Genomic DNA, 14,489 nt, shown 5'->3' with positions numbered 1-14,489 from the left:
CTCCGAGTCTGGTCCCTGTGGACCGACAAAGAAACTGGAATTACAATTAAAGAAGTTAATTTTAATTACCAGTAGATACGTTTTACTTTCTTTATATAATTAAGATGTTTTAATATTCGTTATTAGACTATTTTTCTTACTTTTTTTATTGCATTATGAGCCCCACTGGTTAGCTGATCTGTTCTGATACGGCGGTTAAAGGTGATAACGGAGAAGTGTAGCGCCCACCCTCCAGTTCCTCCACTGTTAGTGTTGTTAGCACCGTTAGCTGTTTTACTGTTAGTGTTGTTAGCACCGTTAGCTGTTTTTACTGTTAGTGTTGTTAGCACCGTTAGCTGTTTTTACTGTTAGTGTTGTTAGCACCGTTAGCTGTTTTTACTGTTAGTGTTGTTAGCACCGTTAGCTGTTTTTACTGTTAGTGTTGTTAGCACCGTTAGCTGTTTTTACTGTTAGTGTTGTTAGCACCGTTAGCTGTTTTACTGTTAGTGTTGTTAGCACCGTTAGCTGTTTTTACTGTTAGTGTTGTTAGCACCGTTAGCTGTTTTTACTGTTAGTGTTGTTAGCGGCGTTAGCTATTTTTACTGTTAGTGTTGTTAGCGCCGTTAGAAATGTTGAAAGCCAAATTTGGAGGCAATAGATTTCCTTTTAATTTAAATTCAGCACCTTTAAAGGATTTTAGTGACATTTGATTTGATTTATTTTTTACTTTAATGACTATGTATAGACTTGTAAGTACTCTACTCTACTTTGTAAAGACTTTTTCTAGTGTATTAGTTGAATACAGATGGTCTTTTCCATTGAACTCTGATGGGTGTAACTGAACACTGAGTTAACACTGACGCTCCCACATGTTGTGTTTCCTGGTGATAGTATTATTATGACTAACAGCTCCCTCAGGAGTCCAGCTGTAAACAGCTCAAGCCTTTAAAAACACTGATCCTGAACTATATATTATATTTATATATATATCTGTCCACAGACTTGTATCTGTCTCTGCTGTTATTTCTTGGTGTTCGTGGTTTTATTTGGTGTTTCCTGCTTCTGTGACTGACAGAACAGAGATGTTCACTAGAGAGACGGGTTTAACGAGAGGGCGCGGCGCACAGACCCGTCATCCGGCTCCTCCTCCGGGGCGGAGGTCTGAGCTCACTGTCGGAGAGGAAAAGTTTGATCAGAAGAATCTGCGGAGAGTTTTCTGAACTTTTCTTCTTCTTCTCCGTCTTCTTCTCCGCCATCATGTCCGGCGTGGCCTCCACTCTGGCCAAGAAGCGCGCCCTGGCCGCGGGCTTCGGCACCAACGCCAACGCGGTGCGGTACCTGAACCAGGACTTCGCGGCTCTGCGCGCTCAGTGCCGCTCCAACGGGAAACTCTTCTGCGACCCGACGTTCACCGCCGCGCCCGAAGCTCTGGGCTTCAACGAGCTGGGCCGGAGCTCCTCCAAGGTCCGGGGAGTCACCTGGAAGAGGCCGACGGTAAGGACCAGGAGGGGGGGGGGGGTCTGGGTCTGGAATCTGGGTCTGGGTCTGGATGGGTGGGCTCGTTTGGATAAGTGGGAGGGGCGGGGTGGCTGGGAGGAAGGGCGGGGGCGGAGGGGTTGGCAGAATACCTGCAGGCGACACGTTACTCCCGCTCATGGAAAAAAACAAAATACTTATCACAGAGATATTATACAGATGTTACATATATACAGATGTTACATATATACAGATGTTATATATATATATATATATATATACAGATGTTATATATATATATAAATATACAGATGTTATATATATATATATATATATACAGATGTTATATATATATATGTTATATATATATATAAATATACAGATGTTATATATATATACAGATGTTATATATATATATATATATACAGATGTTACATACACAGATGTTATATATATACAGATGTTATATATATACAGATGTTATACATACAGATGTTATATATATATACAGATGTTATATATACAGATGTTATATATATACAGATGTTACATACACATGTTATATATATACAGATGTTATAGATGTTATATATATATACAGATGTTATACATACAGATGTTATGCATACAGATGTTATATATATACAGATGTTATAGATGTTATATATATACAGATGTTATATAAATACAGATGTTATACATACAGATGTTATATATATAGAGATGTTATAGATACAGATGTTGTATAGAGATATTATAGAAATACACACATTTAGTACACACACACACACACACAACGTCCTGTAAAGATTTGGTAAACCGTGACTCATCTGTGTAGCAGCAGCAGAGAGAAGTACAAGTACAGAAAAGTACCCTTAAACAAACCACAATACTATAAACATCATTGAATACAAACGCAGGGACTTGTACTATTATCAGTAGTAGTAGTATTGTAAGTATTATGTTTACTGTATTATTCATATGATATTATATTCTGATGCATTTGCTTTACTTCATGAATTCCCTGCAGAGTATGAAAGTTAAACATGAAATATCAGAAATATTTTAGGAGGATACGATGAGTCATCAGAGATCCTAAATACCACAGAGATGAGTCACTACGTCACATGATGCTCATTCAACATGTTTTAATACATTTATTTATGATGCAGTTTAGTCATAAACATAAACAACGGTTTATGTTACAATACATTCCAGGGTATTTGGTTGTAAACAGAGTACTGTCTGTGCAGATGTTGCTGGCCTTCTTCTGGAGGCGGCCAGCGTACACAGAGTCCAGGTCAGAGAGGGTAACTCCCAGAATCCTCTGTTTTAACCACACGGGCTAGATCCCTCCTGTTCTCTGCTGTCTGCTGGCACACCACACAGTAAAGCCCTGACAGAGGATGCTTTCAATCACGCTTCTATAGAAGTTAACCAGAAGTCCAGGGGGCAGGCCATATCTGAGTATTATTAACAGGATGTGAGTATTACTGACAGTATGTGAGTATTACTGACAGTATCTGAGTATTACTGACAGTATGTGAGTATTATTAACAGGATGTGAGTATTACTGACAGGATGTGAGTATTACTGACAGTATGTGAGTATTATTAACAGGATGTGAGTATTACTGACAGGATCTGAGTATTACTGACAGTATCTGAGTATTACTGACAGTATCTGAGTATTAATGACAGTATGTGAGTATTATTAACAGGATGTGAGTATTACTGACAGGATGTGAGTATTACTGACAGTATCTGAGTATTACTGACAGTATGTGAGTATTATTAACAGGATGTGAGTATTACTGACAGGATGTGAGTATTACAGACAGTATCTGAGTATTACTGACAGTATCTGAGTATTACTGACAGTGTGTGAGTATTACTGACAGTGTGTGAGTATTACTGACAGTATCTGAGTATTACTGACAGTTTGTGAGTATTATTAACAGTATGTGAGTATTACTGACAGTGTGTGAGTATTACTGACAGTGTGTGAGTATTACTGACAGTATCTGAGTATTACTGACAGTATCTGAGTATTATTAACAGTATGTGAGTATTACTGACAGTATCTGAGTATTACTGACAGTTTGTGAGTATTATTGACAGTATCTGAGTATTATTAACAGCATGTGAGTATTATTGACAGTATCTGAATATTATTAACAGTATGTGAGTATTATTAACAGTATGTGAGTATTATTGACAGTATCTGAGTATTATTAACAGTATGTGAGTATTATTAACAGTATGTGAGTATTACTGACAGTATGTGAGTATTATTGACAGTATCTGAGTATTATTGACAGTATCTGAGTATTATTAACAGTATGTGAGTATTACTGACAGTTTGTGAGTATTATTGACAGTATGTGAGTATTACTGACAGTTTGTGAGTATTATTGACAGTATGTGAGTATTACTGACAGTTTGTGAGTATTACTGACAGTATGTGAGTATTACTGACAGTTTGTGAGTATTATTGACAGGATGTGAGTATTATTAACAGTATGTGAGTATTACTGACAGTTTATGAGTATTATTGACAGTATGTGAGTATTACTGACAGTATCTGAGTAATAATTACAGTATGTGAGTATTACTGACAGTATGTGAGTATTACTGACAGTATCTGTGTAATAATTACAGTATGTGAGTATTACTGACAGTATGTGAGTATTACTGACAGTTTGTGAGTATTATTGACAGTATCTGAGTATTATTAACAGTATGTGAGTATTATTAACAGTATGTGAGTATTACTGACAGTATCTGAGTATTACTGACAGTATGTGAGTATTATTGACAGTATCTGAGTATTACTTACAGTATCTGGGTATAATTATCGGTATCTTGATATTTTCAGTGTTACTGATCCGTTCTGGTCTCTGGTCTCGACCCCTTTAGGAACTGGTCTCTAATCCTGAGTTCATCTTGGGCGGAGCCACCAGAACCGACATCTGCCAGGGAGCTCTAGGTGAGTTTTGCTGAATGTTCCTGAACACACTACAGCTTCTTGACTGTCCCTGAACACAGCACAGCCTCCAGACTATCAGACTGTCCCTGAACACACCACAGCCTCCAGACTGTCAGACTGTCCCTGAACACACCACAGCCTCCAGACTGTCAAACTGTCCCTGAACACACCACAGCCTCCAGACTATTGGACTGTCCCTGAACACATCACCAGTAACTTCTGAGTCTCCGTTGGTTGCCTGGCAACTGGTACCTTTAAACTGAGACCATGTGACTTCACGTTTCAATAAATAGATTATTATGAACCGTTGAAGACTTAAAGGCTCAGATTATTTCGTGTCTGAGCTTCTTCTCGTAGTCACAGTGTTTTAGACAGAATATTTACTTTCTGTTCTCTTCAAACACACCAGACTCCTTTAATAAAAGCACTGACTTTAGTTCCCAGAACTCAGTTTGTTCTGTGACTTTGGTGAAGCTGAACTACTTTTTTTACATATTCTGTTCCTTTACTTTAAGTTATTATCATTTGAAATATACTACGATATTCTATAAAAACAGACACGGTTCGACAGAACGAACCGTGTTTACACCAGAACATTTTCTGACCAGAGAACTTAATGAGAACCAGCCGAGAACTAAAAGGGCTGCCAGCTATTGTTAGAGAGACAAACATCAGAGAGAGAGGGGGGGGGGGGGAGATATGTGCTGTCAACCAATAAGGACACACCCTGAACACACACACACACACACTCTGTGACTCACCAGCATGCCGTGCCTCCGGGAGACCACAGACTCTGTTGTTGTGTAACTACAACTAAGATTTGTTTCTGCAAGTAGAAAGTTAAAGTTGGTCAGTCCAGGAATTTAGATCAGAGTGAGACCTCTCGGCTACAAACAGAGAGGAGTTACACTGCAGCAAATATTTGTGGTGAGAAAGTACACAAGAATATAAATACTCTGAATACACTCAGCAGGGTTTGTCTGATCCTCCACAGAACTCCAGTTATAATATATAGTACACAGTACACAGTGAACTTTATAATATATAGTACACAGTACACAGTGAACTTTATAATATATAGTACACAGTGAACTTTATAATATATAGTACACAGTGAACTTTATAATATGTAGTACAAAGTACACAGTGAACTTTATAATATATAGTACAAAGTACACAGTGAACTTTATAATATGTAGTACATAGTACACAGTGAACTTTATAATATATAGTACAAAGTACACAGTGAACTTTATAATATGTAGTACAAAGTACACAGTGAACTTTATAATATGTAGTACAAAGTACACAGTGAACTTTATAATATGTAGTACACAGTACTTTGTAATACATAACTTTATACTACGTCATATAGGTGACATCTTAATCTCCACCACACTGTTCAGGCTCCACCCACACTAATGCGTTTTCATTTAAAGTATAAACGATCTCCACATTTTGGAGATCGTTTATACTTTTGTTCCTTTAAGTTTCTGTGTGAACTTCACAATAGTTGTGTAGAACAAAATAAGCATTAATAAGAAAAGGAAAGTCGTTTTGTGTCCGTCGTCCTCAAAGCCTCAAACCGTGACTCCAGACGTCTCCGTAGGTCTGAGAACGCCGCTCGCTCATCGCTCCAATAACAGCTGCTTCCTCCTCATAGACAGTAGTAGAATTATAAAATGTAGAATGTAACTGAACAGCTGCTAGTAAAGACAACAAGGTCAACAACACCTGTCATCAGTTATGTTGAATTAACCTGGTAGTCGATCGGTAAACAAGGCTGCTGTTGTTTGTGATCTTACAGTAAAGGGTCATGTGATCGGGGACGAATCAGGGAAGGACTCGTCGTGACTGCTAACAACCAATCAAGTAGTGAACGCGGGAGTCTACGTCATCGTTTATGAACGTATCTGTTTACGTCCGTCACAACAGGAGGTAACCTCTGAGTTTATGAACTCATCCGTTTACGTCCGTCACAACAGGAGGTAACCTCTGAGTTTATGAGCTCATCCTCTTACGTCCGTCACAACAGGAGGTAACCTCTGAGTTTATGAACTCATCCTCTTACGTCCGTCACAACAGGAGGTAACCTCTGAGTTTATGAACTCATCCTCTTACGTCCGTCACAACAGGAGGTAACCTCTGAGTTTATGAACTCATCCGTTTACGTCCGTCACACTAGGAGGTAACCTCTGAGTTTATGAACTCATCCGTTTACGTCCGTCACAACAGGAGGTAACCTCTGAGTTTATGAACTCATCCTCTTACGTCCGTCACAACAGGAGGTAACCTCTGAGTTTATGAGCTCATCCTCTTACGTCCGTCACAACAGGAGGTAACCTCTGAGTTTATGAGCTCATCCGTTTACGTCCGTCACAACAGGAGGTAACCTCTGAGTTTATGAACTCATCCTCTTACGTCCGTCACAACAGGAGGGAACCTCTGAGTTTATGAACTCATCCGTTTACGTCCGTCACAACAGGAGGTAACCTCTGAGTTTATGAGCTCATCCGTTTACGTCCGTCACAACAGGAGGGAACCTCTGAGTTTATGAACTCATCCGTTTACGTCCGTCACACTAGGAGGTAACCTCTGAGTTTATGAACTCATCCTCTTACGTCCGTCACAACAGGAGGTAACCTCTGAGTTTATGAGCTCATCCTCTTACGTCCGTCACAACAGGAGGTAACCTCTGAGTTTATGAGCTCATCCGTTTACGTCCGTCACAACAGGAGGTAACCTCTGAGTTTATGAACTCATCCGTTTACGTCCGTCACAACAGGAGGTAACCTCTGAGTTTATAAACTCATCCTCTTACGTCCGTCACAACAGGAGGTAACCTCTGAGTTTATGAGCTCATCCGTTTACGTCCGTCACAACAGGAGGTAACCTCTGAGTTTATGAGCTCATCCGTTTACGTCCGTCACAACAGGAGGTAACCTCTGAGTTTATGAACTCATCCTCTTACGTCCGTCACAACAGGAGGTAACCTCTGAGTTTATAAACTCATCCTCTTACGTCCGTCACAACAGGAGGTAACCTCTGAGTTTATGAACTCATCCTCTTACGTCCGTCACAACAGGAGGTAACCTCTGAGTTTATGAACTCATCCTCTTACGTCCGTCACAACAGGAGGTAACCTCTGAGTTTATGAACTCATCCTCTTACGTCCGTCACAACAGGAGGTAACCTCTGAGTTTATGAACTCATCCTCTTACGTCCGTCACAACAGGAGGTAACCTCTGAGTTTATGAACTCATCCTCTTACGTCCGTCACAACAGGAGGTAACCCTGAAGTGTTTTCTTGTCCGTCCAGGTGACTGCTGGCTGTTGGCGGCCATCGCCTCGCTGACGCTGAACGAGTATGTGATGGCCAGAGTCGTCCCCACCGACCAGGGCTTCGGTGACGACTACGCTGGCATCTTTCACTTCCAGGTAACAAAGCGTGACATTGGTACCGTCAAAGGTAACTTCCACTCATGATGGACTAGTTAAAATATGTAAATTAGTTTGCAGCGTTTCGTAGGTGGAACCATGATAAAAGTAAAATAATACGGGGACCCAACATTGAACCCTGTGGAACTCCACAACTAACGTAATTCTGATTCTAGAGACAACAATCAGGTTCTTCAGAACCGAATCGTCCAGCGTTTGTAATTCACACCTTCCTCACATCATCCATGTGGATGCCAAAGAATAACGATCGACTAAGAGTCACTATTAGACGAGTTGTGGTTTACACAGTTGGAAACTTTCAGAGGTTTGATTGTTCTCAGTAGAACCTTTGGCAGAGTGGATCTCTAAACAGAGAACATCTGTAATGAAGCAGAAACTAAACGAGCTGGAAGGTTAAAGTGACTGAGAGCAGTTTTACTCAACAGGAAACCAAACTGAAGTTTCTTAGAGGTCACAGTTCGGAGTCTTAAAGGTTTGGACTAAGAAAACGGAAACCGAATCATTTTAAAAGCTCTCGTCTTGTCCCGTCTCAGTTCTGGCAGTACGGTGAGTGGGTGGACGTTGTGATCGACGACCGTCTGCCGGTCAAAGACGGAGAGCTGATGTTCGTCCACTCGGCGGAGGGGAGAGAGTTCTGGAGCGCTCTGCTGGAGAAGGCCTACGCCAAGTAAGACCAACCTCAGGGATTCAACCCGACAACCTTCTGTTCACAAACCACTGCTGGTGGAATCATTTAAGACCTGCTTGTGTTTTGTCACAGAGTTAACGGCTGCTATGAAGCCTTGTCCGGCGGTTCCACCACCGAGGGCTTTGAGGATTTCACCGGAGGCATCGCCGAGAACTTCGACCTCCAACGCCCCCCCAAGAACCTGTTCCAGATCATCAAGAAGGCCTTGGAGGCCGGAGCGCTGTTGGGCTGCTCCATCGACGTGAGTCATCTCCACGATGTTCAGTGACGTAGACCAGCGATAGATCCGAGACCACGTAGACCAGAGATAGATCCGAGACCACGTAGACCAGAGATAGATCCTGAGACCACGTAGACCAGAGATAGATCCTGAGACCACGTAGACCAGAGATAGATCCTGAGACCACGTAGACCAGAGATAGATCCTGAGACCACGTAGACCAGAGATAGATCTGAGACCACGTAGACCAGAGATAGATCCTGAGACCACGTAGACCAGAGATAGATCCTGAGACCACGTAGACCAGAGATAGATCCTGAGACCACGTAGACCAGAGATAGGTCCGAGACCACGTAGACCAGAGATAGATCTGAGACCACGTAGACCAGAGATAGATCCTGAGACCACGTAGACCAGAGATAGATCTCAACCATCACCTGTCGTTACAGATCACCAGCGCAGCAGACTCGGAGGCCGTCACCCGTCAGAAGCTGGTGAAAGGCCACGCCTACTCCCTGACCGGCGCCGTGGAGGTGATGTCACTTCCTGCAGATTGAATAGGAGGAGAAGAAGAAGAAGAGATAAAACAACAGCAGAATAAAAACATTGTGTTTTGTGTGTCCAGGTGAACTACCGCGGCCGGCAGGAGAAGCTGGTGCGGGTCAGGAACCCCTGGGGTCAGGTGGAGTGGACCGGAGCCTGGAGCGATGGGTAACCTAAAATAATAACCCCAGGTTCTATGAGCACCTCTACTCACCGAACCGCATCAATGAAGGTCTTGAGACAAGAACAGAGGGGACACCCGGTCTCACTGAGGACCAGCAGACCAGCAGACGATCTGCTGGGTTTAGTGTCTTCTTGTTATTATGATTATGATTATTTTTATGTTCCTACAGATCGTCTGAGTGGAACTCTGTGCAGGGAGACTGTCCCCATGCCAACGCAGAGGACGGAGAGTTCTGGTGGGTAGTTACCATAGAAACGTGGTGACGTTGTTGTTTTGTTGTTTTTTGCGCTGCAGAGTGAGAGCTCCTCTCTTTCTTCTCCTATCTCTGCTCCTCTCTTTCTTCAACAGGATGTCCTTCAGCGACTTCTCGCGTCACTACAATCGCGTCGAGGTTTGCACTCTGACCCCCGACACCATCGAGGACGACTCCGTCAAACACTGGAGCGTCAGCAAGTTCGACGGCACCTGGAGGAGAGGGTCTACCGCCGGAGGCTGCAGGAACAACCCCTGTAAGACCAGAGACAGATCCTGAGACCAAGTAGACCAGAGATAGATCTGAGACCACGTAGACCAGAGATAGATCCGAGACCACGTAGACCAAAGATAGATCCGAGACCACGTAGACCAGAGATAGATCCGAGACCACGTAGACCAGAGATAGATCCGAGACCACGTAGACCAGAGATAGATCCGAGACCACGTAGACCAGAGGTTCAGGATGCAGGAACTACCCTTGTAAGTACTGGTTTCAGTACCCCGAGACCTGGTCTTTAGGCTTCCTAACGTCTGACTGTCCCGCTGCAGACACGTTCTGGATGAACCCTCAGTTTGTGATCCGGCTGGACGAGGAGGACGACGACCCCGACGATGGGGAGGTGGGCTGCAGCTTCGTTGTCGGTCTGATCCAGAAGAACCGCAGGAAGCTGCGTAAACAAGGAGAGGACATGCACACCGTCGGCTTCGCCATCTACGAGGTGAGACTCGAAGACGACGATGAAGATTAGACGGAGACGTGACGAGAGACAGATTCATCCTCCGCTAACTTCTGTCTCGTCTTGTGTTTTTCTTTAGGTTCCAAAGCAGGTGAGTTCTGAACACCTGAAGGTCCAACGGTCAAACTCCTCCCACTTTTAGATTCATCTCTTTATCAAAGGAGTGAACCAAAAGTGAGGTAAAGACGGTTCTTATTGGCCGTTGTCCCCTGCCGAGTTGTCTGATTGGCCGTTGTCCCCTTCAGTTCTACGGGCAGAGGGAGGTACACCTGGACAAGAACTTCTTCCTGACTCACGCTCAGACGGCCAAGTCCGAAACCTTCATCAACCTGCGTGAGGTCAGCACGCGCTTCAAGCTGCCGCCTGGAGAGTACCTGGTGGTCCCGTCCACCTTCGAACCACATCTCAACGGAGACTTCTGCATCCGGGTGTTCTCCGAGAAGCAGACAGAGACCGTGTAAGACCCCGTCTTGTTCAGTGTCAGGTCCACGGTCTGTCTTGTGGTCCTCGAATGCCTCTTAAACCTTCATAGACCTGCAGTCTGGGTGCTCACTCTGAGTTAACTGTTCTTTGTTTGTACTGTGGTCCTTGAACGTCTCTTAAGCATTCATAGACCTGCAGTCTGGGTGCTCACTTTGTGTTCTAACTGTTCTTTGTCTGTCCTGTGGTCCTTGAACGCCTCTTAAAGACCGTGTGACGACCCCGTCAGCGCTGAGCTAGACGACGTGAGTACATCTGGATTTGTAGTTTTACCGTCTGATCCAACAACAGAATTCTTAAATTAAGCCGACGTTATGAATTTTGAATATAGATATTGTGTTTTTACTGTGTGAACTTTACTGTGTACATAGTTTCTTGTTGACGTTGTTACTGTTGCCGTGGTGATTGTGTCCAGGAGACCGTGTCGGATGAAGATGTCGACGCAGGATTCAGAGGCCTCTTCGCCAAACTCGCCGGAGCCGTAAGTATATGACATCACTTCCTGTGTGGTGAGGGACCAATCAGAGGAGAGTCCTGGTCCTGATCCAACGTACCTCTACAAACTGTTTCAGGACATGGAGATCTCTGCTGTGGAGCTGAAGACCATCCTGAACAAGATCGTCGCCAAACGTGAGTCGAGCTACTCACAAGATCACCTGATCACCTGACCACACGATCACCTGATTACCTAATCACAAGATCACCTGATCACCTGACCACACGATCACCTGATTACCTAATCACCTGATCACCTGACCACACGATCACCTGATTACCTAATCACAAGATCACCTGATCACCTGATCACCTGCATTGTGGGTCAGAGGACTGATGGGTGTGTTTGTGACTTTGTTGAACTTCCTGTCCGTCTCTTCTTCTTCACAGGAACTGACATAAAGACGGACGGCTTCAGTATGGAGACCTCCAGGGTCATGGTGAACCTGATGGACGTATCCTTTAGAAGCAGAGCAGCTAAAGTTAGCTTACTAACTAAGGTTAGCTCACTAGCTAACCTTAGCTAGTGAGCTAAGAAACAGGAACATATGTTTATTTGTGGAAGTGTTTAAAGTGAAGTTCAAACAACAATGGAAAAATAAATTTGTATTATTATATTGTTCCTTTAAGCAGCATTTTTCAGTCTGAAATATCGGAAATTAGAAGTAAGTTCTCAGTGTTCATGTTTCCTCCGAGTGAACACTGAACATCTGTCCTGCAGATGTTTCCTCTGGTTGTAAATCTTGTAATCTTAAAGTGGCAGGATGTATTCCTAAAGTACCAGGATGTTATCTTAAAGTACCAGGATGTGATCTTAAAGTACCAGGATGTTATCTTAAAGTACCAGGATGTGATCTTAAAGTACCAGGATGTTATCTTAAAGTACCAGGATGTGATCTTAAAGTACCAGGATGTATTCCTAAAGTACCAGGATGTTATCTTAAAGTACCAGGATGTGATCTTAAAGTATCAGGATGTGATCTTAAAGTACCAGGATGTGATCTTAAAGTACCAGGATGTGATCTTAAAGTACCAGGATGTGATCTTAAAGTACCAGGATGTGATCTTAAAGTACCAGGATGTGATCTTAAAGTACCAGGATGTGATCTTAAAGAACCAGGATGTGATCTTAAAGTACCAGGATGTGATCTTAAAGTACCAGAATCTGATCTTAAAGTACCAGGATGTGATCTTAAAGTACCAGGATGTGATCTTAAAGTACCAGGATGTAATCTTAAAGTACCAGAATCTGATCTTAAAGTACCAGGATGTAATCTTAAAGTACCAGGATGTAATCTTAAAGTACCAGGATGTGATCTTAAAGTACCAGGATGTGATCTTAAAGTACCAGGATGTGATCTTAAAGCACCAGGATGTATTCTTAACTGCTAAGAAGGACAGTGGGAACGGGAAGCTCGGCCTCGGAGAGTTCGCCACTCTGTGGAAGAAGGTGCAGAGATACCTGGTAAGACCTTTGACCTTTACATCCAAACACCTGAACTCACCTGAGGACAAAGATCAACAGCTGTGTGTGTGTGTGTGTGTGCACGCAGACCATCTACAAGAAGAACGACACTGATAATTCAGGGACGATGAGCACTCCAGAGATGAGAGTGGCCTTCAAAGACGCAGGTCAGTTCTTCTACTTCTTCTTCTTAGCAGTATAAGCAGTGTAATCTTTGTTAGCAGTGTTAGCTTCTTTAGCAATATAAGCATCCAAAGTGGGATGAATGTCGTCAATAATAACAAGAATAAAAACAAGAATAGTTGTTTACCCTCTAAATGAGACGGTTTCCTCTTGAGGAAGAGGTTTTTCTTCTTCTTCTTGTTTCTCTGCTGTGATGTGTTGCTCTCTAAATTAATGTCATGACTGTATTCTGTTTTTTTAGTGTTAGCTTCTTTAGTAATGTTAGCTACTTTAGCTGTGTTAGCTTCTTTAGCTGTGTTAGCTTCATTAGCAATGTTAGCTTCTTTAGCTGTGTTAGCTTCTTCAGCTGTGTTAGCTTCTTCAGCTGTGTTAGCTTCTTCAGCTGTGTTAGCTTCTTTAGCTGTGTTAGCTTCTTCAGCTGTGTTAGCTTCTTTAGCAGAAGAAGCAGTGTTAGCTTTGTTAGCAATGTTCACTTCATTAGCAGTTCTAGCTTTGTTAGCAGTGTTATTTTCGTTAGCATTGTTAGTATCATTAACATACTCTGAGAACACGTTAGCGTTAGCATGATGACGGTGTGTTGTGCTCCTCCAGGCTTCACTCTCAACAACGCCATCTACCAGCTTCTGGTGGCTCGCTACTCAGACCCCGACATGACCATCGACTTCGACAACTTCGTCGGCTGTCTGATGAGGCTGGAGATGATGTTCAGTGAGTGTTTCTCTACTTTAGACTACGACTCCCAGGGTGCATCTCAGTAAAACGTTCAAATGATGTCACGGTGAGCTGAAGCTAAGGGTCGCGTGTTGAGGATACTGAAAACATTCTGGGGTCAGTTCTGGGTGAATTCAGTAACCGGGGCATCGGCATCATAGGTATTCTAGTCTTTAGACCTTGTACACAAAAACCTGATCAAAACACAAAAGTGTAAATAATTTAAAAAATGGTTCTATCTTATGCCCCCAAAGATGCTAGCTAGCTAACGTAGCCTAGCTAGTGAGCTAACGTAGCTAGCTAACATGTGCCTCCTCTTTCCTCCTCAGAGATCTTTAAGAATCTCGACGCCCACGACAGCGGCTCCATCGAGCTCGACTTCAACCAGGTAACACATTCAGGGTCTGAAGAGACCAGAACCTGGTCCAGAAACAGGTCCAGAACCTGGTCCAGAACCAGAATAAACCAGTTGACACGGTCTCTCTCTGTCTTCCTCCTGCAGTGGTTAAACTTCGCGATGATCTGAGTCGTCAGAAGATCCTCTTCCTGTTCCTCCTAAAGTTTCATATACGGTCAATAAAGTTACCCACAATCCTTTGCTCTGTGACTCTTGTGTCTCTTCCTCC

General features: G+C 43.0%; 1 protein-coding gene across 2 annotated transcripts; it reads left to right on the top strand.

Moving 5' to 3' along the window:
• Positions 1–1,117: 1,117 nt before the first annotated feature.
• On the top strand, positions 1,118–14,463 carry LOC306695828 (calpain-2 catalytic subunit-like). 2 transcript variants are annotated; one of them, XM_079159213.1, is made up of 21 exons: positions 1,118–1,473; positions 4,374–4,443; positions 7,763–7,881; positions 8,436–8,569; positions 8,663–8,831; positions 9,260–9,343; positions 9,436–9,521; positions 9,707–9,772; positions 9,886–10,046; positions 10,342–10,511; positions 10,609–10,620; positions 10,775–10,986; positions 11,218–11,254; positions 11,425–11,490; positions 11,582–11,639; positions 11,895–11,959; positions 12,901–12,969; positions 13,058–13,136; positions 13,744–13,860; positions 14,193–14,251; positions 14,366–14,463. In XM_079159213.1, the coding sequence occupies exons 1-21, from the start codon at positions 1,237–1,239 to the stop codon at positions 14,387–14,389; spliced, it is 2,094 nt and encodes a 697-aa protein (XP_079015339.1). In that variant the 5' UTR covers positions 1,118–1,236; the 3' UTR covers positions 14,390–14,463. The 2 variants fall into 2 exon arrangements, with proteins under 2 accessions (XP_079015339.1, XP_079015338.1); XM_079159212.1 differs by having other exon boundaries at positions 12,898–12,969.
• The last annotated feature ends 26 nt before the right edge of the window (positions 14,464–14,489 follow it).

This window comes from Pholis gunnellus (assembly GCF_910591455.1).
Source record: "Pholis gunnellus genome assembly, chromosome: 5".
In the NCBI taxonomy this organism is placed as follows: Eukaryota; Metazoa; Chordata; class Actinopteri; order Perciformes; family Pholidae; genus Pholis; species Pholis gunnellus.
This window is presented reverse-complemented; position numbering and strand designations above follow the sequence as displayed.

What these genes read in the sequence shown, in the direction of transcription:
- LOC306695828 (XM_079159212.1), top strand. Translation starts at nt 1,237, where the DNA reads ATGTCCGGCGTGGCCTCCACTCTGGCCAAGAAGCGCGCCCTGGCCGCG. An exon ending in CTGGCATCTTTCACTTCCAG is followed by an intron (nt 7,882 to 8,435) that starts GTAACAAAGCGT and finishes GTCCCGTCTCAG; the next exon opens with TTCTGGCAGTACGGTGAGTG. An exon ending in GAGAAGCAGACAGAGACCGT is followed by an intron (nt 10,987 to 11,217) that starts GTAAGACCCCGT and finishes CGCCTCTTAAAG; the next exon opens with ACCGTGTGACGACCCCGTCA.